This window comes from Neoarius graeffei, chromosome 23 (genome assembly GCF_027579695.1).
Source record: "Neoarius graeffei isolate fNeoGra1 chromosome 23, fNeoGra1.pri, whole genome shotgun sequence".
Taxonomy (NCBI): Eukaryota; Metazoa; Chordata; class Actinopteri; order Siluriformes; family Ariidae; genus Neoarius; species Neoarius graeffei.
The window spans coordinates 4,019,762-4,046,319 of NC_083591.1; the positions used below are offsets into that span (position 1 = coordinate 4,019,762).

General features: G+C 43.1%; 2 protein-coding genes across 4 annotated transcripts in view; both read left to right on the top strand.

Annotated features, from left to right (window-relative positions):
* Positions 1-8,063, top strand: part of LOC132871451 (E3 ubiquitin-protein ligase RNF31) — a 34,010-nt gene extending 25,947 nt beyond the window's left edge. For both annotated transcript variants that reach the window (XM_060905615.1, XM_060905616.1), the window contains exons 18-23: positions 439-551; positions 632-742; positions 839-887; positions 2,451-2,547; positions 4,855-5,020; positions 5,315-8,063. In XM_060905615.1, the coding sequence (XP_060761598.1) occupies positions 439-551; positions 632-742; positions 839-887; positions 2,451-2,547; positions 4,855-5,020; positions 5,315-5,365 (587 nt within the window). In that variant the 3' untranslated portion in view covers positions 5,366-8,063. The remainder of the gene's footprint in view (positions 1-438; positions 552-631; positions 743-838; positions 888-2,450; positions 2,548-4,854; positions 5,021-5,314) is intronic.
* Positions 8,064-14,641: 6,578 nt separating this feature from the next.
* Positions 14,642-26,558, top strand: part of xkr4 (XK related 4) — a 93,044-nt gene continuing 81,127 nt past the window's right edge. The window contains exons 1-2 of one of the 2 annotated variants that reach the window (XM_060905622.1): positions 14,642-15,091; positions 16,794-17,104. In XM_060905622.1, coding sequence (XP_060761605.1) covers positions 17,031-17,104 — 74 coding nt within the window. In that variant the 5' untranslated portion in view covers positions 14,642-15,091; positions 16,794-17,030. Of the gene's footprint in view, positions 15,092-16,793; positions 17,105-23,258; positions 23,789-26,558 lie in introns of those variants that run through there. The other variant, XM_060905621.1, reaches the window with a different exon arrangement.

Consider the following 26,558-nt stretch of genomic DNA (forward strand, 5'->3'; position numbering starts at 1 on the left):
CTTTCTCTCTCTCTCTGTCCCCCTTCTCTTTCTCTCTCTGTCCCCCTTCTCTTTCTCTCTCTCTGTCCCCCCTTCTCTTTCTCTCTCTCTGTCCCCCTTCTCTTTCTCTCTCTCTGTCCCCCCTTCTCTTTCTCTCTCTCTGTCCCCCCTTCTTTCTCTCTCTCTCTGTCCCCCTTCTCTTTCTCTCTCTCTGTCCCCCTTCTCTTTCTCTCTCTCTGTCCCCCTTCTCTTTCTCTCTCTCTGTCCCCCTTCTCTTTCTCTCTCTCTGTCCCCCCTTCTCTTTCTCTCTCTCTGTCCCCCCTTCTTTCTCTCTCTCTGTCCCCCTTCTCTCTCTCTGTCCCCCCTTCTTTCTCTCTCTCTCTGTCCCCCCTTCTCTTTCTGTCTCTCTCTCTCTCTCTCTCTCTCTCTCCTCCCCTCCCCCTCCCCCGTCTCTCTCAGCGTGTCCTAACTGCAGGTTTCAGTATGCTCTGGCTCGTGGAGGCTGTATGCACTTCAGCTGCTCTCAGTGTCGATATCAGTTCTGCAGCGGCTGCAACAACCCCTTTCACACAGTGAGCTCCTCATCACGATCTCCTCGCCATGTTCTCCTCCTCCACATTCTCTTCACTCACTTTCTGTGTGTGTGTTACAGACATGTGCAGTGCCTCAGTGCAGTGTGACTGGTCTTCATGCTCATCACCCCAGAGACTGTCTGTTTTACCTGCGGGACTGGGAACCAGCCAGACTGCAGGCCTTATTGCAGGTAACACACACACACACACACACACACTCCGTTGGTGGTGTTCTCACAGTTCTATATGCAGGAGCTTTATTCTCAGCTTTGTTTTTCTCTTTGCAGAAATCCGGAGTGGCCTTTAACACAGAAGTTCCCCCAGGAACACAGACGGGTCTCTGCAGGAACACACACACACACACACACACACACACACACACACACACACACACACACACGGCTCTCTTAGCACGTGTCTAATCTTGTTTGTCTGTATGATCTTTCATATATAGTGTATTACTGTGTGCGTGCGTGCGTGCGTAATGAAAGTCTGAATTAAGATACACACTGATCAGTTCTCCTGACTCAGAACAGAACACAAGTCTGTAGAAGAACCGTGAAAACAAACACACCTACACTTTCACACACTTCCATTCACACATTTATCTACTGATGCTTCACACACACACAGCTCCTGTACATGCCTGCATTAATACCCTTTCTTTATTCTCTTTGTTCTCTCTTTTTTTCAGTACCACCTTTTTCTGTCTTGACTTTTTTCTATTTTTATATGTCTGTCTGTTTTAATATCTACTTTTCCCAACAATTTATAATAATAATAAAAAATAATAATAATACTTTAAATTTATATAGCATCTTTCTCAAAACCCAAGGTCGCTTTACAATTATAGGGGAAAAAAAATCCTCCAAATGAAGGTCAGGATGTCATTCCAATGGTGTAGCAGCCACAGTCCCACCAAAAGGTGCACGGAAACAAGTCCCACACCTCCAGCACAGCCGCCGGGCAACATCACTCAGAACACCATGCCATGGATCCACAAAGCGAGCACATACGCACCGCCAGGCAGAGCGCTGGTACGTCCCTAACTGCCCGCACAGCCGCCGCGATGCCACCGAGCAACATCGCTCGGAACACCACGCCAAGCACTAAAGCACTCAGCGCTGGACAACCACGATGTTAAAATGAGCAGCGAGCTCACTGCAGGCCATAGTGAGGAGCACGGGCATCACCCACGGCGAACCAAGGCCTGCAGGGAGCCGACGCCCAAAACTGGGTCCGGAGCTACACCACAACCGGCGGACAAAACACTCAAACAAAATCAAACATCAAACTACACAATCAATCAATAAATAGGTCTGGTGAGAAGCGGCAGCCAGAATGCGCACGACGTACTCTCAAACGGAAACGGCGTCTGTCTGTCTATCTATCTATGCAATTTCTGTCTGTCTGTCTGTCTCTTTTAATATCTACTTTTCCCAACAGTTTCTATCTATCTATCTATCTATCTATCTATCTATCTATCTATCTATCTATCTATCTATCTATCTATCTATCTATCTATCTATCTATCTATCTGTCTGTCTGTCTGTCTGTCTGTTTTAATATCTACTTTTCCCAACAATTTTACTCTGTCTGTCTGTTTGTTTTAATATCTACTTTTCCCAACTCACTCACTCTATCACACATCAACCTTCTTTCTTTCTTTCTTTCTTTCTTTCTTTCTTTCTTTCTTTCTTTCTTTCTTTCTTTCTTTCTTTCTTTCTTTCTTTCTTTCTTTCTTTTCATGATCTTCCTTCTTTCCTTCACTACCTTTTTGTTTCTTTGTTTCTTTCTTTGGCTTCACAGGTTTACATTCACAGATTTTCCACATTTTTTTCCCCACATTTATTTTTTCTTTTTGATAAATCTGTGTGTGTGTGTGTGTGTGTGTGTTAGGTGTGTGTGGTGTGATCGAGCAGAAGGATGATGGTACTCGTCAGACAGACTCAGCATGTGGAGCTCAGACTCAGCCTGGCCAGGCGGGACTCTGCGAGTGAGGAACTTTTTACACCTTTAATCTTCACCTTTATTTTAAATGTTATTGTCTGGTGGTTCGTCTCTCAGTGTTGCAGCGACCTGCTGAGGGTTTTCTGAATGTTTCCCAAGACCGACTTTTCACTATCAGTTTTTAACCGTATTTGAACCGGCTCCCGGCTTGTAGAATAGAATAGAATGCCTTTATTGTCACTATACACATGTACAATGAGATTAAAGCGTCTCCAATAACAGCGCAAACAGCGTGTAGAGAGAGGGGGAGGGGGGGAGGGGTAAGGTGCACAGTCCTGAGGTGTATGTGTTGTGTTAGGGCCTCTGCATGCTCTTGCGACAAGGCTTTCGCAGATAGCTTTTCGCAGACAGTTGTAATTTATCGTTGAGCGGGGAGTAATAGGCGTGCGCGATGTTATTCACCGCCACAACGCAAGGGGGCGCGAAATCGCTAGGAGTAGTTGGTGGGTGTGGTTAGTGGAGTGTTTATCCTCCGGTTACTTATAATGACTAGAACTGGAGTCGTATAGATGTACGTACTTCCTCACTTCCTCGATCAACCGCTCTTCGTGCTGCTCCATCTTCGCTCGTGTTTTTAAAAATGGCGGTCGTGAAAACAAACCAAACCGGGAAAGTAGGGAAGCGGAAGTGCGTGTACAGCGGATGTAGAGTGGACCAATCGGAGCCCTCTTGTCTGCGACGCTGTCTGCGACGCTGTCTGCGAGGCTTCTGCGGTGGTCACAATTTTTGGGAGGTGCGCGCAGAGCGTCTGCGAAGGGGGGGGCTACGCAGACGCCATCTGTAGTGCCATCTGCGAGGACTGCGTTGTCAGCATAAATTGGCCTTTACACATTATGGAGTGAGGTATTGCTCATTGCACATATAAAGTATTGCACAGAGAGAGTCACATTATAAATTATTGCACGAGAGAGTCACATTATAAAATAAAATATTACACATTTATGAAGTATTGCAAGGTAAGGTAGGTGCACAGACTTGAGGTGTATGTGTTGTGTATAAGGTGCACAGTCCTGAGGTGAATGTGTTGCATTTCACATTATGGAGTGAGGTATTGCACATTATAAAAGTATTGCACAGAGAGAGTCACCTTATAAAGTACTGCACATTATAAATTATTGCACGAAGAGAGTCACATAGTAAAATAAATAGACTATAAAGTCAGAGCATATCCGAGTTCAGGGCGGTTATGGCTTTTGGAAAGAAGCTGTTTTTGAATCAGTTTGTCTTTGTCCTGATGCACCTGTAGCGCCTCCCTGAGGGCAACAGGTCGAACAGATCAAAGCCAGGGTGGGAGCGGTCCTTGATAATGTTCTTAGCTCTGCTAAGGCAGCGGGAGGTGTAAATGTCCATCAGGGAGGGGAGAGGGCAGCCAATGATCTTCTGTGCTGCCTTAACTACCCTCTGGAGCCTCTCCCTGTCTACAGCAGTGCAGCTGCTGTACCATATTGTAATACAGTACGACAGCAGGCTCTTGATGAATGAGCGGTAGAAGGTCAGCAGCAGGTTGGAGTTTAGGTTGTACTTCCTGAGGACTCTGAGGAAGTGTAGCCGCTGCTGAGCCTTCTTAATGACTGCTGTGATGTTTACTGACCAGGAAATGTCGGCGGAGATGAGGACGCCGAGAAACCGGAAGTTGTGGACCCTCTCCACATACACGTTGTTGATGTAGAGGGGGGCTAGGTCGGTGCTGTGCTTCCTGAAGTCAGCAATGAGCTCTTTGGTTTTCTTGGTGTTCAGAGCGAGGTTATTTTCTGAACACCAGGCTGCCAACTTCAGGACCTCCTCTCTGTAGGCTGCCTCGTCTCCCTTTGAGATGAGTCCGACCACTGTGGTGTCGTCAGCAAACTTGACGACGAGGTTGTTGTTGTGGGTCAGACTACAGTCGTGGGTGTAGAGGCAGTACAGGAGGGGGCTCAGCACACAGCCCTGTGGAGAGCCGGTGCTCAACGTGCGGGTGGAGGAGAAGTGGGGGCCAAGTCTCACAGTCTGGAGCCGGTTAGTAAGAAAGTCCTTTAACCAGGCACATGTGAGAGGGGGGAGGCCGAGAGTGTCCAGTTTTCTAATAAGGATGTCCGGGATTATTGTATTGAAAGCTGAACTATAATCCACAAAGAATATGCGGACGTAGTTCTGCTGCTGCTCCAGGTGGTTTAGCGCAGAGTGGAGAGCTACGGCGATGGCGTCCTCTGTGGATCTGTTTGTGCGATATGCGAACTGGTAGGGTTCGAAGTCTGGGGGGAGGTGGTCCTTGATGTGCTGAAGAACTGTGACCTCTTGTGACCTTTTGTTTTAGGAAACACTACCGCGAGTACCTGGTTAGCCTCATCAACGGCCACTCCATTGACCCCGCCCCTTTGTTCGATTTCAACGAGCTGCACCTGGCCTGCAGGAGATACCAAGTGGAGCTGATCCAGGGGGAGGCGGAGGACGACAGGACGTACTACGCCCGACTACTGAAGGTGAGTTTATCACAACATTCTCATCTAAACACCATCACTGTTACATAAACTCAGAATATTTCTAGAGAAGATAAACATCGTCTTGATGCTCATCTCAGGAATTTTTGCTTTTTAATAAGGGATCTAAATCTCCATTAGTTCATTAGGGATCTAAGTTAGTAAACATGACTAGAAATAGGTTTAATAATCTTATATTTGGTTTATTATAGCCCTGTAATAGGAGAGAGATTTGTCTGTATTGACGATAGTTTCTGTGAAGAGCGTGTAATGCATTTTCTTTTCTCCTGTGTGCAGAAACTAATGGATGAAGTTCCTCTGGGTGACAAAGTCCCACGCAAGAAGTGAAGAATGATTTTACTCCCCCTGATTTTACGCCGTCTTTTATCATTTATGCGTGCGCACGGCTCCGTGACCGTCCTCCCCACAGCGAGGATGTCAAAGCAGCGTAGCATATTTTTTAAAAATGGGTTTAGACCAGCAAAGATTTCAGCATGGTTTTATTTTGATGATGTTAGATCTCAGACAATCTTTCCTGTGCACTTTGGGTTCAGTAATCCTGAAGGATGAACTTCTTCGATAAATTTCTCTTTGATTGTCATGCTTTCTATGCTAAAGTGATGCTTTCACTCAAAAATGCTAAGAGTCGATTAAAGCTATAGCACACATTGATCTTGCAAATGAGACCATGCTCACTCCTGAGGCTTCTTTTACACTTTTTTCCTCAAATTTCAGTGCAAGTTTCAAGTTTAGTCTTAAAGGAAGTGGTTCTACAGATGACCCAGTATCACATTTTCCTTTTTTTTTTCCAAAACACTTGCGCACCAGCCGATACTCATTTTTTATCTTAAGCTTTAAAAATTATTTTTAAAAACTAAAGCACTTAATCACCATAGCTGATTAATGCTTAGCCAAAAACATGAGCTTTCACACAAAATTCACAAGTATAAAGTATAATAAAACTCAGTCCTTACCCAAAAAATACAATTACGTCTCTTTTTAAATGTAAATATTTACAGTAATTAAAAAAAAACTTTTCCAAATCCAACTTCAAACTTTTATCTTCAATATAAAAATATCGTAACTACATATGTACAAAAATGTATCTAATATTTCATATTATAAATCAAATATAATAATATTCAGCCTGATGATGCCACGCCCATCTGTGGCTAGGAGCCATAAGAGCAGGATTAGCCATGCTGTCTTGGAGGGAGGGGCTTACCCTTTTTTCCTTGTCAATCACAGTGATAATAGCCAATCATCGGCATCTGTGAGGTCATGTATGTAGAAGAGGGTTGATAGCACATTCCTCTGAGTGTGTTACGCCGCCCTGTGACGTTCGTGTTCGGTCTCTCGGGCTGGTAGCTGTTCTGTGATGAGGAGGCCAAGACTAAATTAGGGAGAAAATCATGAGAAAAAGAAAGAGAAATTAATGAATGATAAGGATTGTATAACTTGCATATTTAATAGGGGTAAAAAAAAAAAGAACATTTATTGCACAAGTTTTAATTTATTTTGGGTTTTCTGAAATCAGCACATCAGTCGCCATCAGCAAGCTTCTGGTAAAATTCCGGTTGGATATTTGACCATTTAACGTTACTCAGCTTTCTTTATCTTCCACAACCAGCTCCGATGTGTGTTTGGGGTCATTGTCCTGTTTGAACACCCAACTGTATCCAAATTTCTGATGGTTTGAGGTGCTGCTGAAGAATTCTGAAGTTCTTTATTATTCCATCCAGTTCCACTGGCAACAAAACAGCCCCAGAGCACCGTGCTACCATCATCATGCTTCACAGTTGATACAGCGTACCTCTGATCGTTGTGGCCAAATAACTCAGTCTTTATCTTATCCATCCATAAAACTTTCCTCCAGAAGGTGTTTTCTTTGTCCATGTGGTCAGGTGCAAACTTTAGTCAAGCGTGAAGGTGTGGATTCGGACCAGGGGCTTCTTTTTTCGATGGCAGCCTCTCAGTCTATGGTGATGTAAAACTCTCTTGAGTGCAGAAAGTGACACTGGTGTTCCAGCAACTTCTGTTTCATGGCAGGCCTGTATCTTGGTGGTTCCTGATCATCCAAACTAATTTCCTGTCAGCTGAGGATGATAGTTTGAACAAAGTGTCTTGGAAGAGTGGCTTCACTCGCCTCCCAATAATGTATTTATGTACAGTTGTTTGAACTGATGATCTCGGAATCTCCGCTTGTTTAGAAACGGCTCTGAGAGACATTCCTGAGTGGGTAAATCTGTGATCCTTTTTCTCTGATCTGCACTGAGCTCCTGGGACTTTCCCATTGTACTGTGTGTTGGTCAGTACAATGAGTGTCAAACAAGTTATTTTTATCAGCACAGAGAAGCTACCAGCTGTAATCATCATCATCACTAACAGGAAGTTAAGAAGCCTCAGCCTTGGCTAGTGTAAAGACCTTCTGCAGTTTTCAGTCACACTGAATTAATAATCTGAGTGGATGTCTGGATATTTTTGACCCTGTATGTATAATTTTGATCCTGTGTTCATTTCAGAGAACGAAAATAAATTAAAACTTGTGCACCAAATTATTGGTATTGATTACCGATTTATGTTGTGAAATTATTCTGCTACAGAAAAAGAACAGTTCAAAGAAATCACAAATATTGCAATGACGTTCATGTCCATGATGAGTGTATGTAAACTTCTGACTGTAACTCTGTGCATGTGTTTTTTAACGTATGGAACCCATCTTTTTCCGTTCACATAATTAACAACATAAAAACACAGACACAAAAAAAGGCACACACTCGTCCATCATCACTAACTGAAAGACAAAGTCCTTCACCTCAGGCTGCTGTACCACATTCACACACATTGTAGTAGTTTTTTTGTTTTGTTGTCCAATGACTCAGACAAAACAAAAAAAAAAACAACCTCCCGTGAAGTCACCTTCTTCTCCGGCAGCTCTTTTTGGACTTAATAAAATATCACATTTAAAGTGTGCACACTGAAATTGTACATTTGTGTAAACACGATTGTGTTAAAAGAAGTTAAAAAAAAAATGTTATACATCAAACTTGGTGCTGATTCACGCTTTCTTTGGTGTGTGTGTGTGTGTGTGTGTGTACAGTGGTGCTTGAAAGTTTGTGAACCCTTTAGAATTTTCTATATTTCTGCATAAATGTGACCTAAAACAACATCAGATTTTCACACAAGTCCTAAAAGTAGATAAAGAGAACCCAGTTAAACAAATGAGACAAAAATATTATACTTGGTCATTTATTTATTGAGGGAAATGATCCAATATTACATATCTGTGAGTGGCAAAAGTATGTGAACCTTTGCTTTCAGTATCTGGTGTGACCCCCTTGTGCAGCAATAACTGCAACTAAACGTTTGTGGTAACTTGATCAGTCCTGCACACCGGCTTGGAGGAATTTTAGCCCGTTCCTCCGTACAGAACAGCTTCAACTCTGGGATGTTGGTGGGTTTCCTCACATGAACTGCTCGCTTCAGGTCCTTCCACAACATTTCCATTGGATTAAGGTCAGGACTTTGACTTGGCCATTCCAAAACATTAACTTTATTCTTCTTTAACCATTCTTTGGTAGAACGACTTGTGTGCTTAGGGTCGTTGTCTTGCTGCATGACCCACCTTCTCTTGAGACTCAGTTCATGGACAGATGTCCTGACATTTTCCTTTAGAATTCGCTGGTATAATTCAGAATTGATTGTTCCATCAATGATGGCAAGCCGTCCTGGCCCAGATGCAGCAAAACAGGCCCAAACCATGATACTACCACCACCATGTTTCACAGATGGGATAAGGTTCTTATGCTGGAATGCAGTGTTTTCCTTTCTCCAAACATAATACTTCTCATTTAAACCAAAAAGTTCTATTTTGGTCTCATCCATCCACAAAACATTTTTCCAATAGCCTTCTGGCTTGTCCACATGATCATTAGCAAACTGCAGATGAGCAGCAATGTTCTTTTTGGAGAGCAGTGGCTTTCTCCTTGCAACCCTGCCATGCACACCATTGTTGTTCAGTGTTCTCCTGATGGTGGACTCATGAACATTAACATTAGCCAAGGTGAGAGAGGCCTTCAGTTGCTTAGAAGTTACCCTGGGGTCCTTTGTGACCTCACCAACTATTACACGCCTTGCTCTTGGAGTGATCTTTGTTGGTTGACCACTCCTGGGGAGGGTAACAATGGTCTTGAATTTCCTCCATTTGTACACAATCTGTCTGACTGTGGATTGGTGGAGTCCAAACTCTTTAGAGATGGTTTTGTAACCTTTCCCAGCCGGATGAGCATCAACAACGCTTTTTCTGAGGTCCTCAGAAATCTCCTTTGTTCATGCCATGATACACTTCCACAAACGTGTTGTGAAGATCAGACTTTGATAGATCCCTGTTCTTTAAATAAAACAGGGTGCCCACTCACACCTGATTGTCATCCCATTGATTGAAAACACCTGACTCTAATTTCACCTTCAAATTAACTGCTCATCCTAGAGGTTCACATACTTTTGGCACTGACATATGTAATATTGGATCATTTTCCTCAATAAATAAATGACCAAGTATAATATTTTTGTCTCATTTGTTTAACTGGGTTCTCTTTATCTACTTTTAGGACTTGTGTGAAAATCTGATGATGTTTTAGGTCACATTTATGCAGAAATATAGAAAATTCTAAAGGGTTCACAAACTTTCAAGCACCAGTGTATGCTGTAGTCAGTCAGTGTAACCAATGATTAGGGAACTATTTTTATCCAGACGGATTTTCCTAAATTGACGGCTGCCATTTTGACATTTATGATTACACGTGAGGGAAATCAATTTTGTGAACTATTAATAATGTGAAATAATGGGAAAGCGGATGGCATTCAAAGTTGTGAAGGTTACTTAAAAAAAACAGCCACGGTAAGACATTCTGATGGATTTTCATTTCATTTTTCAATTGCTAGGTGTTTTTTCCCCACTTAAAGGCCATATGCTGAAGATTAACACCAGGTTTTGGCTCCGTTTCAATCCACAGTGTTTTTTTTTTTTCATCGGATTTGTTTCCTTCAAGTTCGTTTGTTATTCAGGTTTCGTTTGGTTTTGTTTTTTGCGAGAACCTGCTCCCGTCTAATAATTTTTTTTCTTTGTGTAACATAGCACAACACAGGTTTGGCCAAATTCAGATATGTTCCATGAATACAATGCTGTGAAAAAGTTTTTGCCCCCTTCTTGATTTCCTCTTTTTTTTTTTTTTTTGCATGTTTGTGACACTAAATAGTTTCAGGTCCTCATACAAAATGTAATATGACGAGATCAAGAAGACATGAAGAACACTTTTTAGATGTTTACTAATGTGGAAAAAAGTAATTGCCCCTCTCCCACTGGTTGTGTCACCTTTAACACAGACCACTGCAAACAAATGTTTTCAGTAACTGGAGATTGGACTTTCACGTCGCTACAGAGGAATTTTGGCTGAACCTTCTTTGCAGAATTATTTTAATTCAGCCATACTGAAGGAACAAAGCATCCCCATTCCACCACACTACCACCACCATGTTTCACTGTTGTTAAAATGTTATTTTGAAAGCTGTGTTCAATTTATGTAAGACCAGATTCAAGATGACCAACAACTTCCAAAAAGTTAAAATCTCGACCCATCAGTTCATAGAACGTTAACCTGAAAAAAAAGGGGGGATGGGTTTTTGGGGGGGTTTTTGTGCGAGTTCCTCTTGGTTAGCAGTACTTGATGCACTCTCATATATTTCTGACCCATCCCATTAATGCTGATGCAGCGGTGATCAAATTTCAGAAACCTGTGAGGTCTTCGACTCGAGTGTGTATTCAAGGCAACAAGTGAAGTTTTGGGAGGGTTTTTCCACCGCCTGAGCTTTATCAGCGCTTCTGCATATTCATCCAGAATCAGTCGATATGGAGAGGGCCAGGGTCACGGCCTCAGCAGCTCTGAGAGGAGTAGCTTTTTAACATGCAGCTCGTCTCTGCTTTAACCTTCATTATCTTGCGGAATGAGACGAACGATTCGGCTGAATTCTGATCACAAGACTGGGCCCAAATAAATTGGAGAGAGAGAGATTTCAGTTCCTGGAAAAGCAAAAAAGCATTTATTAATTCAATATTGATTCATTTTTATTAGCATGTTTAATTAAAGCTAGCAATAGTTATATTTTTAGACTGACAATAGCTTCATGCATCTTCATATAATTTTTTTACGTTCTCTCTAGAACTATGATTCTAGAAAGATTGGGGAAAACATTTGACAAGCACGCATGGGATGGAGATCCAGGAGCTCACTGATAGTATTGGGTTTTTTTTTTTTGTTATTTCGTCATCATAGTTGCTTCAGAAAAATATGTTTCCATGAGCAATGAAAGCAGAGACACTGAGGAAATGGCTGCTGCTTTTTTGAAATCACTCCAAACATACTAAATGTTTCATACAGTATATTCATATTTTTATATAAAATCTCAACACATTTGGTGTGAAATTCTTGAAATTGCACCAAAATCTTGAACATTCTTAGAGTTTAGGGAATGTCAACATAAATATCAGCAAGAAGACAGCTGGGATTGGCTCCAGCTTCCCCCTCAACCATGGATGGATGGATGGATGGATGGATGGACTGATGGATGGATGGATGGATGGATTGATTACTGATGTATTGATGGATGGATGGACTGATTGACTGAAGGATGGATGGATTGATTACTCATGGATTGATGGATGGATTGATTATGGATGGATGGATGGATGGATGGATTACTGATGTATTGATGGATGGATGGATGGATGGATTGGATGGATGGATGGATGGATGGATGGATGGATGGACTGATTGACTGAAGGATGTATGGATGGATTGATTACTGATGGATGGACTGATTGACTGATGGATGGATAGATTGACTACTGATGGATGGATGGATGGATGGATGGATGGATGGATGGATGGATGGATTACTGATTTATTGATGGATGGATGGACTGATTGACAGATGGATGGATGGACTGATTGACTGAAGGATGGATGGATTGATTACTCATGGATTGATGGATGGATTGATTACGGATGGATGGATGGATGGATGGATGGATGGATGGATGGATGGACTGATGGATGGACTGATTGATGGATGATAGATTGATTACTGATGGATGGATGGATGGATGGATGGATGGATGGATTACTGATGGATGGATGGATGGATGGATGGATGGATGGATGGATGGACTGATTGACTGAAGGATGGATGGATGGATTGATTACTGATGGATGGATGGATGGATGGATGGATGGATGGATGGATGGATTACTGATGGATGGATGGATGGATGGATGGATGGATGGATGGATGGATGGACTGATTGACTGATGGATGGAGAGATTGATTACTGATGGATGGATGGATGGATGGATGGATGGATGGACTGAGATGAATGGATGGATGGACTGATTGAATGATGGATGGATGGATGGATGGATTACTGATGGATTGATATGGATGGACTGATTGATTAATGGATGGATAGATTGATTACTGATGGATGGAGGGATGGATGGATGGACTGATTGACTGATGGATGGATAGATTGACTACTGATGGATGGATGGATGGATGGATGGATTACTGATTTATTGATGGATGGATGGACTGATTGACAGATGGATGGATGGACTGATTGACTGAAGGATGGATGGATTGATTACTCATGGATTGATGGATGGATTGATTACGGATGGATGGATGGATGGATGGATGGATGGATGGATGGATGGACTGATTGATGGATGGATGGACTGATTGATGGATGGATGGACTGATTGATGGATGATAGATTGATTACTGATGGATGGATGGATGGATGGATGGATGGATGGATGGATGGATGGATGGATGGATTACTGATGGATGGATGGATGGATGGATGGATGGATGGATGGATGGACTGATTGACTGAAGGATGGATGGATGGATTGATTACTGATGGATGGACTGATTGACAGATGGATGGATGGATGGATGGATGGATGGATGGATGGATGGACTGATTGACTGATGGATGGATAGATTGATTACTGATGGATGGATGGATGGATGGATGGATGGATGGATGGATGGATTACTGATGGATTGATATGGATGGACTGATTGATTAATGGATGGATAGATTGATTACTGATGGATGGATGGATGGATGGATGGATGGATGGATGGATGGATGGATGGATTACTGATGTATTGATGGATGGATGGATGGATGGATGGATGGATGGATGGATGGATGGATGGATGGATGGATGGACTGATTGACTGAAGGATGGATGGATTGATTACTGATGGATGGACTGATTGACAGATAGATGGATGGACTGATTGACTGATGGATGGATAGATTGACTACTGATGGATGGATGGATGGATGGATGGATGGATGGATGGATGGATGGATTACTGATTTATTGATGGATGGATGGACTGATTGACAGATGGATGGATGGACTGATTGACTGAAGGATGGATGGATTGATTACTCATGGATTGATGGATGGATTGATTACGGATGGATGGATGGATGGATGGATGGATGGATGGATGGACTGATTGATGGATGGATGGACTGATTGATGGATGATAGATTGATTACTGATGGATGGATGGATGGATGGATGGATGGATGGATGGATGGATGGATTACTGATGGATGGATGGATGGATGGATGGATGGACTGATTGACTGAAGGATGGATGGATGGATTGATTACTGATGGATGGACTGATTGACGGATGGATGGATGGATGGATGGATGGATGGATGGACTGATTGACTGATGGATGGATAGATTGATTACTGATGGATGGATGGATGGATGGATGGATGGACTGAGATAAATGGATGGATGGACTGATTGAATGATGGATGGATGGATGGATGGATGGATGGATGGATGGATGGATTACTGATGGATTGATATGGATGGACTGATTGATTAATGGATGGATAGATTGATTACTGATGGATGGAGGGATGGATGGATGGACTGATTGACTGATAGATGGATGGATGGACTGATTGAATGACTGATGGATGGATGAATTACTGATGGATTGATGGGTGGATGGATTAATGAATGGATGGACTGATTGAATGACTTGATGGATGGATGAATTACTGATGGATTGATGGATGGATGGACTGATTAACGGATGGATGGATGGATGGACTGATTGAATGACTGATGGATGGATTGATTGATTGATAGAAGGATAGGTGGATTGATTGACGGATGGATGGATTAATGGATGGACTGATTGATGGATTGATGGATGGATGGACTGATTGAATGGCTAACCGATGGATGGATGGATGGATGGATGGATGGATGGATGGATGGATGGATGGATGGATGGATGGATGGATGGATCAATTGACTGATGGATGGATTGATTGAAAAGTTTTCACTCCTCTTGAACTTTTTCCACACTTTGTAGTCTTGCAACCTGGAACTGAATTCATTAGTCTTCATTATATGTCACAAATCTACACACACTGTCCCATAATATTGCCATGGAGAAAAAAATCAATATAGTTTGCAAAATTATTTACAAAAAAACCCATAAAAGTAGTAATTGTAGAAGTATTCTCCTCCACCACCACCAATTAGTTGAGTGGAGTCAACCTGTGTGTGATTAAAGTGTCACGTGATTTAAAAACTCAGTGTATTGAAAAGAACAATCCTAAACACCATCAGCATCACGAAGATAAAGGAGCCATCAAAACAAGTCTGGGACAAAGTTCTGGGAAACTGCCATTATTCCCAATTTCCCATTAATGTGATGTAGAATGTGATGTCGCTGAAAAATGAGTAAGAAAAGAAGCTTGGGTTTATTTTTTAGGATCTAATATAATAATGAAACCTCACTGTTATCACTTACATTTGAAAATGTTGCATTTGCTTCTCTTGAACCAGGTGAACCAGACTTATCCAACTCTGACATTAGACAGGTGCTACAGTCGAGGCGAGACCAGGAACATCCATGATATGAACAAAACTAAAACAGGAAACATCCAAACTCCAGGTAAGACATTACATATAGTAACAAACAAGCAGAATATCCTATGAACACAATAAGACAATGATCACCTGGGACGAATGAAAAGTGGGGTTACTAAAGAACTCCAGGTGACTGGGCGGAGCCATGAGAAAAACCAGGAAGTGACAAAGATCCAGTGACAAAGGGTATTTCTCAAAGTCAAGGAGACTGGTCTTTCCAATTCGGGTCCTTCAGAGGCGAGGCAAGACTCCTTCCTACCATTCAAATAACACATAATGGAACAGTCTAGTGTGTGTGCAGGTGGAAAACTCATGAATATTTATGAGGAAAGTCTTGTGTGATTGGCCAGCGAATGTCTTTTGGTTCACCACATTGTTTGGATAGAAAAAATTAATCGAATCAGTATCCAAAGTAGATCGCGTTTATCAACCCAAACCCTAACTTATTGTCATGTATGGTATGTGTTCTCTGAATTGGGATCCCAAGTCAAAGCAATGTGATGAAACATTAAAGCATTGACCAGCCAATCAGGTAGCACTTTGCTCATGAATATTCATGAGCAACCAAGCAAAAAGGAAATTAAAAAGAGTCCCACCTTGTACGTACACACAGGGTACTCATGTAGGTGTTTTAAAAACCCAGAGAATCCACACATTCGTCCTTGAAAATTTCTCTTAACGAAGTTCTTGGTCCTTAGTAGAAGTCGATGTCTTGCTGAACATCTGAACAATCCGTCTGTGAGATTCGATGACGTTTCATCTTTTGAAATGCAGCCAGTTACAGATCCTTCCTTGACATTGAGAAACACCCAATGACTGATGAACCAAAACAGAAAGTGCCACCTTCCTCCCCAACCTCGTGTCATCAGAGCATCACACAAGTGCAAATTTCTCACTGAATTAACAAAAATATGACACTAAGCAACAAATTAGCACCGGAATCACTACACACTTTAGAAATGTTTCAAAATAAACATATTTCGGGCAGAGTGTTCCTTGAAATATGCTTACATATGAAATCTGTGTTTAAATTATGTGTGTGTGTTATGGTGCAGATCTACATTGAGTCTGAAAAGGCAGGGGTCATTTACGCTGACCGGTACAGGAGGTCTGATTTCAGTCACGTCGCTCTGTCCATCTTTTCCTCTTTTCGAGCTTCATTTTGAAATTTAATGGACGCTGATGTAATGATCTGCTGAACATGTCACCTCTGGTGTGCTGACCATCAGCCTCAGTGCCCCAGGGCTCATGCTCCAGTGTGACAGGAGTCCTTACGCGCGCGCACGCACACACACACACACACACACACACACACACACACACACACACACACACAAACTTGCTTGCACAGACCCAAAGGGCTCAGCAATGAGAGGAGGTTTCCATGCCAACGGCTGTTAGTCTAGCAGAACCAAGTAACAGATTGACAGAAACAGAAATCATAACCGAATCCATTGCATCAACCTTCTTGGAATGCACGTGCGTCGACAGCAAGAAACGTTGATCTTTTTCATTTCTTTGCACGCCGTGAATGAAAAATTGATTCCATAGTGACGCTCATGCATTACTAATAAACTTCTCAGGCAGCTTTCAGTGCATTCTGCACAACGATTCCTGCCTCCTGCCTGATCAGACATTTTTCTGTGCTTTGTTTCCTGCCTGAAGTTGTTTCACCTGGTTGGAGGAAAGTATGGTGCACACGTTTTGTTTTGGGGTTTTTTGTGCAGGCGTGTCAGGCTTGACTCGGATCACTGCGCAGGCCTTAATGTGTCAGAACCTCGGCTTGACGGTGACTGCAGCGAGTTGAACTTCCCCGTAGAAGAAAGAGGCTGTTGGCTCGCTTTCTGCTTCACGAGCCTCGGCGTGAGAACTACTTCCGGTTTCTGTCACACCGGCCGCCTGTCTCACTCAAGGCTCTCACTCGGAGCCTGAAAAATGCAGATTTGTTGCCGAGCAACCGCAGCATGCCAGCATCGGTGACGCTTCACATCCTGGCTGGAAGTGAGAGAAATGCTTTATGCAGCACTTACAAAATGAAGTGAGCATTTTATACATGCGCAAGGTTATGTAAGGAATTAAACACACACAGGCATGGCTGATTATTTTTCTGTACATCTTATTGCATAATTTTTATCCATTTATAGCTACATTGAAGGTTTAAGATTATGGAATGGAATGTCCATGAAACAAGTTCCTGGTCTTACTTTAGGCTACCTGTTTACTCAAGTCAAGTTTATTTTTAGGGATTATAGATTAGGGATAAAATTAGCTCATGTTTTAAGTCATTCAAATTCTGTAAAGCTGCTTTGCGACAATGTTTATTGTTAAAAGCGCTATACAAATAAACTTGATTTGATTTTTATAGCGCTTGTAACAATCGACATTGTCGCAAAGCAGTTTGACAGAATTTTAATGACTTTAACATGAGCTAATTTTATCCCTAATCTATCCCCATTGAGCAAGCCTGTGGCAACTGTGGCAAGGAAAAACTCCCTCAGACGACATGAGGAAGAAACCTTGAGAGGAACCAGACTCAAAAGGGAACCCATCCTCATTTGGGTGATTTAGAGTTTAGATGTTCCCTCACCATCTTCTCTTTTTTTCTCTCTCTTAAGAAAATTGCAGTTCATGAAGCCTTTGCAATTCACATAGCAGAAATCCTAGTGACCATTAGATCGTGTTAGACGATAGAGAATATTCCACATAAGCTGATAAAATCCTGATGAACTGTTATAAATTTTCGATAACAGCAGCTTCAAATCACCACATTATATCAATGCTCATCTCATCTCATTATCTCTAGCCGCTTTATCCTTCTACAGGGTCACAGGCGAGCTGGAGCCTATCCCAGCTGACTACGGGCGAAAGGCGGGGTACACCCTGGACAAGTCGCCAGGTCATCACAGGGCTGACACATAGACACAGACAACCATTCACACTCACATTCACACCTACGGTCAATTTAGAGTCACCAGTTAAACTAACCTGCATGTCTTTGGACTGTGGGGGAAACCGGAGCACCCGGAGGAAACCCACGCGGACACGGGGATAACATGCAAACTCCACACAGAAAGGCCCTCGCCGGCCCCGGGGCTCGAACCCAGACCTTCTTGCTGTGAGGCGACAGCACTAACCACTACACCACCGTGCCGCCCTATCAATGCTCTTGTTGTAAAAAAATAATAATTACAGTATATCTGTGGACGTGCCATGTAATCTAAACCTAACAATAAATGGATTTGTTGTCGCCATGGTGAAGTATTTTCTTACTTATTATTTATGGAAGGAGTCTCCAGTGTCAGTAGTGGCAATTTGTAGCAGTCTGTACATTTTCTGTCATGGAAAAGAGGAAAAAAAAGAGAGTGATGACAGAAGGGTTGTTTATAGCTGCTGTGACATAAGTGAGGTCCGGAATTCAGTTGTTTTATGGGTGTTCTGTGAAAAACAAACATTTAATGTAACTAAATGTCAGAGATAAACAGTAAAATGTGTCAACTCCTGCAGAATAAAACACCGTTTGTTACATGCTCTTATAGGAAAATAATCTATCGTTCATTGCTTATGATATTTTACACTACCGTTCAAAAGTTTGGGGTCACCCAGACAATTTTGTGTTTTCCATGAAAAGTCACACTTTTATTTACCACCATAAGTTGTAAAATGAATAGAAAATATAGTCGAGACATTTTTCTGGCCATTTTGAGCATTTAATCGACCCCACAAATGTGACGCTCCAGAAACTCAATCTGCTCAAAGGAAGGTCAGTTTTATAGCTTCTCTAAAGAGCTCAACTGTTTTCAGCTGTGCTAACATGATTGTACAAGGGTTTTCTAATCATCCATTAGCCTTCTGAGGCAATGAGCAAACACATTGTACCATTAGAACACTGGAGTGATAGTTGCTGGAAATGGGCCTCTATACACCTATGGAGATATTGCACCAAAAACCAGACATTTGCAGCTAGAATAGTCATTTACCACATTAGCAATGTATAGAGTGGATTTCTGATTAGTTTAAAGTGATCTTCATTGAAAAGAACAGTGCTTTTCTTTCAAAAATAAGGACATTTCAAAGTGCCCCCAAACTTTTGAACGGTAGTGTATATTTTATTCTAATGACTTTATTTAACGTACACCATGATTACTGCTTTAGTGTCCCTGAAGCAGCAGTGAGGTGGATCTGCACACACCGCCTTCATGAAACACTTTTCTAAGCACCTCAGGAGTCAGGTTTAGGCCTCGGGTACGACGACGATGCAGGCTGAGGGTTTGGTTACAGCGTGATGCTGCTCTGTGTGATCGTCGCTGTCATAAAGAATCAATCAATGAATCACTGGCTCTGGGGATCTGGCTGCAGTCCTCTGAAGAACACTCGACTCCAATCGATGAGAGAAGACAGACGTGATTATATTGTGGCTGTATGAGGAGACCAGAGCACCAGCAATAGTGTTTTATTTAAATAAAAGATGCGAATTGAATTGTTTAAACCCCTGTAAGCGATGACCAGTTGTGCATTTTTGCAGGAAGCTAATTAGGAATAATAATTGTGTTTCGGGGACATCAATTAGCAGGGAAATTAAAGCAGGGTGGGATTTTGTGCATCTCTGTAATTATTGTCGATTACGTTTTCAATAAAAGAGCATTATCTTCAATCATTTTGGAAATTCGTCGAACACATTTTGGAATAATTGGCATCATGTGGAGGTGTTCCAGCTTCTTTGAATCAAATTTAAATCTCAGTGAGCACAAAAAGCCTGAAACCTGTAATTATCCAGCGTGGATAGAACGCAGTGTGAGAACGCAGGACTGAATGCTGAGGTCATGGTGATGGCTGTGTGTGTGTGTGTGTGTGTGTGTGTGTGTGTGTGTGAGTGGCAGTGGGGTTTGTAAAGCTCAACCCACGACTCATGACACGCTGCCAAGGCCTTACACACTTGATGATGACAGATGGTGTCATCTCCGAAGCCTGACCAGGTGGCTCTGAGATGACGGCTCGAGGCAGAGCGCTGTGCTGTGCTGATTGTTTACTGTACATCAAGCTCTTATTTTCTCTCGCACTAAAATATTTCACATGCAAACTGTCCATGGATGTCCACTTCAATCAGTCACAAACTATCAGGATGTCATATTTTCTTCCCAGCTCCTCTGAGATGCACTCGTTGGATGCTGTTTCCAATTCTGGCTCAAGTTGATGATCTCAGCGGCATTTTGATGGCCATTTGAGGAACCGTTGTTGTAAAAACTCCACCCTAAATGACTCGCATATTAAACTTAATTCATCTTTGTAACTACGGTGTAAGAAAATAAAGTATATTATTGTACCTTGAGGGGTACAATGGCTTGTCACTGGGGCAGAGCCCGCTGAGGTACTTATGTGTACCATTTATTTACAACTTGGGAACATATATGTACCTTTTTGGCCATAAAAAGCTGCACATAGTCACCTTGAGGTCCATTAATGAGTCCTAGGAGTTGCAATAGTGTACCTTGGGGGACAGAAATGGACTCCTACTGTACCTCTGTTTCTGACATATCTCATCTCATTATCTCTAGCCGCTTTATCCTGTTCTGCAGGGTCGCAGGCAAGCTGGAGCCTATCCCAGCTGACTACGGGCGAAAGGCGGGGTACACCCTGGACAAGTCGCCAGGTCATCACAGGGCTGACACATAGACACAGACAACCATTCACACTCACATTCACACCTACGCTCAATTTAGAGTCACCAGTTAACCTAACCTGCATGTCTTTGGACTGTGGGGGAAACCGGAGCACCCGGAGGAAACCCACGCGGACACGGGGAGAACATGCAAACTCCGCACAGAAAGGCCCTCGCCGGCCACGGGGCTCGAACCCGGACCTTCTTGCTGTGAGGCGACAGCGCTAACCACTACACCACCGTGTCGCCCGTTTCTGACATATGACTGTTATATTTTCATTTTGGTTCACACTTTCCTACATTCTCCACTATGCCACACTGATAGTGGTGCACTGGGATTTATCACTCGCATCATCTCTACCTAAAGAAAGTGATGCAGCGGCACTTTTGTCCTTTATTCTGTCTGGCTCTCTCACCCTCTCAAATATACTGTACCAGCGAAAAGTCTGGACGCACCTGCTCGTTACTAAGAATGAGTAGGTGTGTCAAAATGTTTGACTTTGCTCAAACCGATCAGCTTTCAAACCTTCATGCTACCTTTCACGCTAAGACCGCTGTCAACACTGTCACACTCGTAACCTCATAGATCGCAAGTCTCAGCTATGTCATATACGTGGCTGCGTTTCATTCCGGAACTTTGAGTCTAGTATTTGCTCCAACATCTCCACTACTTCTACGTTCTGTTTCTTATTAATATGACGTTGAATATTCATCTCATCTCATCTCATTATCTCTAGCCGCTTTATCCTTCTACAGGGTCGCAGGCAAGCTGGAGCCTATCCCAGCTGACTACGGGCGAAAGGTGGGGTACACCCTGGACAAGTCGCCAGGTCATCACAGGGCTGACACATAGACACAGACAACCATTCACACTCACATTCACACCTACGCTCAATTTAGAGTCACCAGTTAACCTAACCTGCATGTCTTTGGACTGTGGGGGAAACCGGAGCACCCGGAGGAAACCCACGCGGACACGGGGAGAACATGCAAACTCCACACAGAAAGGCCCTCGCCAGCCCCGGGGCTCGAACCCAGGACCTTCTTGCTGTGAGGCGACAGCGCTAACCACTACACCACCGTGCCGCCCACGTTGAATATTAAGTCGTGAAAAAATGAAAGACGAGACAGAAAATAACTTTTTGGAGACATTCGGAAACATGACCATCATCACTTATGTTTGAGACTGTTGGTTTTTTTCTTCTTTTTAAAGTACATTGTAAATACGCTGTCCCTGATTATAGCGCTGTCTCTGTGTGATGTCAGAGTGCTATCAACCAACCACTATCTTCTCACAACAACAACAATACAAATTAGCAATGGAATCACTAAACACAAACACATATTTCAGCATAAACGTATTTCATGTGGTTCAATGCTGAGATTTCAGGTTGTGAGAATTCACACTTCACACTTTTGTGTAGAAAATAATCACTTTTCACTCCATCACACCCACCCCATTGTTGATTATTAAGCTGTCGTGATTGTAAAAACAGGGGCGGCACGGTGGTGTAGTGATTAGCGCTGTTCCCTCACAGCAAGAAGGTCCTGGGTTTAAAGCCCAGTGGCCGGCGAGGGCCTTTCTGTGTGGAGTTTGCATGTTCTCCCCGTGTCTGCATGGGTTTCCTCCAGGTGCTCCAGTTTCCCCGACAGTCCAAAGACATGCAGGTTAGGATAATTGGTGGCTCTAAACTGACCGTAGGTGTGTGTGTGTGTGAATGGTCGTTTGTCTCTATGTGTCATCCCTGGTGACTTGTCCAGGGTGTACCCTGCCTCTCACCCATCGTCAGCTGGGACAGGCTGTACAGGATAAACGGCTACAGATAATGGATGGATGATTGTAAAAACACAGGAGGAAATGTTGCGGGACATCGTGTTGTGTGGTGTGATGGGGCAGTACAGTACACACTGTTCTCACAGGTTCTTCTTCTTTTTTTAAGCTTTGTGAAGCTCTCCATGGATGTGGGCTGAAAACACTGACAAACCCTTGAATGTAAATGAAAATGTATCACACATGCTGAAATGCAGAGCATTTTTTTGGAAAGCCTCTTCCAGAAAACGTGCATGCTGCTGGATCCGGATGCAACCTGAAAATTGCAGCATGCATGCTGCAGAAGCATGTGAGAAACGTGGGGAAGCCGTGAAGCTGCGTGTGCAAAGAGATGATGTCATGGTTTTAGGCGGATAGGAGGAGGAGGAGGAGGGAGGATGGATGGATGGATAGAGGGAGGGGAGGAGGGAAGAGGGAGGAAGATGCGAGAGTAAGGTTTCGCGGCCGCTCCGGGGAGAAAAAAAAAAAGCAAGGAAGGAAGGAAGCGGCGCTTTGTGATGCGCAGGCGGCGCCGTGTAGCTGGCGGAAGAGGAGCTCAGGCAGCCCGGCCCCAGCCCCAGCGTCTCTCCGCCCAGGGGAAAGACAGGAGACAGACAGCACGGACGTGGGGGGAAGAGAAAAATAAAGCACAGAGGGAAAGACAGGGACGAGAAGAAAAAGGAGGGAGGGGGGGAACACGGGAACGGCGTTGAAGAAGCGGCTGCGATGGCGGCCAAATCGGACGGCGTGCTGAAGATGAAGAAGAGCGATGTAGCGTTCACGCCCCTGCAGAACTCGGACCACTCGGGATCGGTGCCGGGGCTCGCGGCGGGATCGCGACCGGGTTCGGGCAGCGGAGAGGCGGATTTTACGCGCGGAGAGGCGCGCTGCTGCGGTCCCGAGGACTCGACGTGCCTGCGGCTCGGAGGAGAGAGGCGGAAGTACGGCGCCTGGGACGGTCTGTGGCTGGTGGCCGCGGCCGCCGTGTACTTCGCCGACGTCGCGACGGACGTGTGGCTCGCCGTCGATTACTACCTGCGCCGCGAATACTGGTGGTTCGGCCTGACGCTGTTCTTCGTGGCGCTCGGCTCCATCTCCGTGCAGGTGTTCAGCTTCCGGTGGTTCATACACGACTTCAGCACCTCGGACAGCGACAGCAGCAGCAGGACTAACGAGAAGCGCTCCGCGCCGTGCGCCTTCTGCCTCTGGTTCCTCCAGTCCCTCATTCACATCCTGCAGCTCGGCCAGATCTGGAGGTGAGCCTCAATCCACCTTCATTTAACCAGAGGAAGGAGCGCGTGGCTCTCTCTGGGACTCCCTGTGCACCGGGGAACCCTTCTGCATCCATCATAACCACCTCGATTATATGGGATCCACTCGCACCTGAGCTTTATATTATTATTATTATTATTATTATTATTATTACTTCTTCATCAGTGCTGTTCATAGTCATGAAATACCATGCCCTTATATGAGAAGTCTTCTAGACCTCTTTTATTATTATTATTTCTTTATAAATAGCCTCACAAACACTATACACCATGCACTTCTGGTATCCTTGCATTAACAAGCTGTTATTAACCAGCAGGTAGTGTGTGCGCGCGTGTGCGTGTGTTCACTAGCATTTCTCCACATTTTATTTTAATCCTAGACTCTTGCTTGTCTTTTCCTTTTTTCTTTCTTTCGCAGGTTGTGCTGTGCAAATGAAAAAGAAATAGCCCTCGGATAAACATTATACACCGTGCATTCCTTGTATCCTTGTATTACCAGGGTGTTATTAGCATGCAAACATTCCAGTCATTTTATTGACTTTCCGAGCTGCTGTGGGATGAAGGAACAGCTCATGAGCGCGTTTATTTATTTATTTTTATTTTTATTTTTTTTTTGCTTTAGCAGGCTGTGCATTTCTGTACGACTGAACACTACCCACCATGCAGGTGTTATTAACATGCAAAGACTCTTTGTAAAAAAAAAAAAAAAACCCGTGCATTCCTCACCTTTTGTTCCAACCTGTTGTTGTGTCTGTTATGTGTTTGAACGTCCCAGTGTTTCAGTGGATACTGTTTGGGGTGTGTTATGTTTTGCTTTCGCATCCTGGACTCATTCGTATGCTAAGCAGGTATCTAAGAAATCGTCTACCTTCAGCTTTGTACTCTCAAAGCTGTTCTTTTTTTTTTATTAACAAGCTGTTATATTCCAAGCAGGTGGTGTGTATCTAGTGACTAGCACAAGCTTTTCTCCATCTTTTAGTCTGCTTATCTGGCTGTTGACTCTAGAGACACAGTTACACCATGCACGGAGAGTTTTAACTCCTCTTTTGAAAGTTGAAGGTGCAGTTTTGTGCTCTTACCTTTTATTAGCTAATATTTATGCTAGCCATGTTATATAATCCAAAAAACCCCACATACACCCCCCTCCCCCAGACAACACCCTGATTTTTTTTTTAACCTGTATGAAGGCTGTATGAACAGATGATACACACTGTGCCTGCTTACACAGGATAATACCACAAGCTACTGATTAACATCTGCATTCTGTTCACCTTTTGTGTTGTTTTGGAGTCCAGAAACGTTTTTGGGTTTTGATAAATTAAAGTCCGGAGTCATATTTACACCATGCATGGAGAGCTCTTTCTTGGAAGTCGAAGACATCATTTTTTTTGGGGGGGGAGGTACTGTATGTGTTATCTTTTGCTTTGGCAGTGTGTGAATGTTTAGAGCTTTTTCCTTTTGCTAAGCAGAATAATACGATGCAAATTTATATACCGCTGTATTCAAAACATTATGAGTTGGAATCCCATTTACACCACATACTGAGTTTTCTAATATGCTCTGTCGGCAATCTCTAGCTTCATGTCTAATGAAACGTTTTTGAGTTTTAAAAAATGTTTTATACACCCTCTCCGGCTTTAATGACTTCAATAAGAACACGTGTACATTGCTCATTCGTGTACTGTACAGTATGGAGGGGGAAAAAATCATATCAGTGACTCAGATCACATTTTCCTCCATTCTGATGTTTGATGTGAATGTTAACTGAAGCTCTTGCATGATGTTTTGCAATGTGCTGCTGCCACAGGATTGGCTGATTGGATTGTATGAATGAGTGCAGGTGTTCCTAATAAAGTGATAAGCGTATATGAAGTCTATACTGGACCCAACAATTACAGAGAGGATGTTACACATTGGTGCGAAGTTATGAAGTTTATCTTCGAGTGGTGAATGTATACATCACGAGTGAGTGAAGTGAACGAGTGAAATATTTTCAACACGAGAAGATAAACTTCATATCTTTGCCCCACCGTGTAATGTTCTTTATATTATATGGACACACCCACAAAAAAAAGTTAGCGAAAAGAATTTTCATTTTGAACCGGTTCACTGTTTTGACAACACGCATCTAGTTTTCGGGAAAACATTCGGAGTGATGTCATTGACATGAAATACCAGGAATTATTATACATACAGGACACTTTTTCCATGGAATAAAAACGTGTTCTATTCCCTTCTGGTGGGTTTGTTGATAGCATGCAATATTGTTATCATATCGCTTATCCTACATGTATTACACCACTCGACCCAATGGAGAATGAGCATGCAATATTGTTATAATATTGCACATTGTCAAGACAACACAACGTCACACGTCAGAGCTCATGCGAAGCTCCGGTGACAAAACGTTTCTGCTGCGCATGCGCACAATCATTTCTTTGTCGGCCGGGAAAGAGAGAAAACGAGGCTAATCCTGTGCTAGGTTTAAGCACTAAACAAATAAACTGAAAATTGAAGCTAAAGATGCGCTAAACACCCAAAAGGCTACCAAAACTTCATTGTATATTCTTCACGCATATTTACAAGAGAAAAACATACCAACAGACATAAAAAACTGGAAAAGAGACACATCGGAGATGTAAAACTTCTGCGCTAGTGAGTGACTGTGACAATTTGTAAACAAACATGGCCACCAGGTTTGCTTTGTTAAATACGGAAGATTTTGAGAGAATTTTGGCTGCCAAGTCGCTCCGTT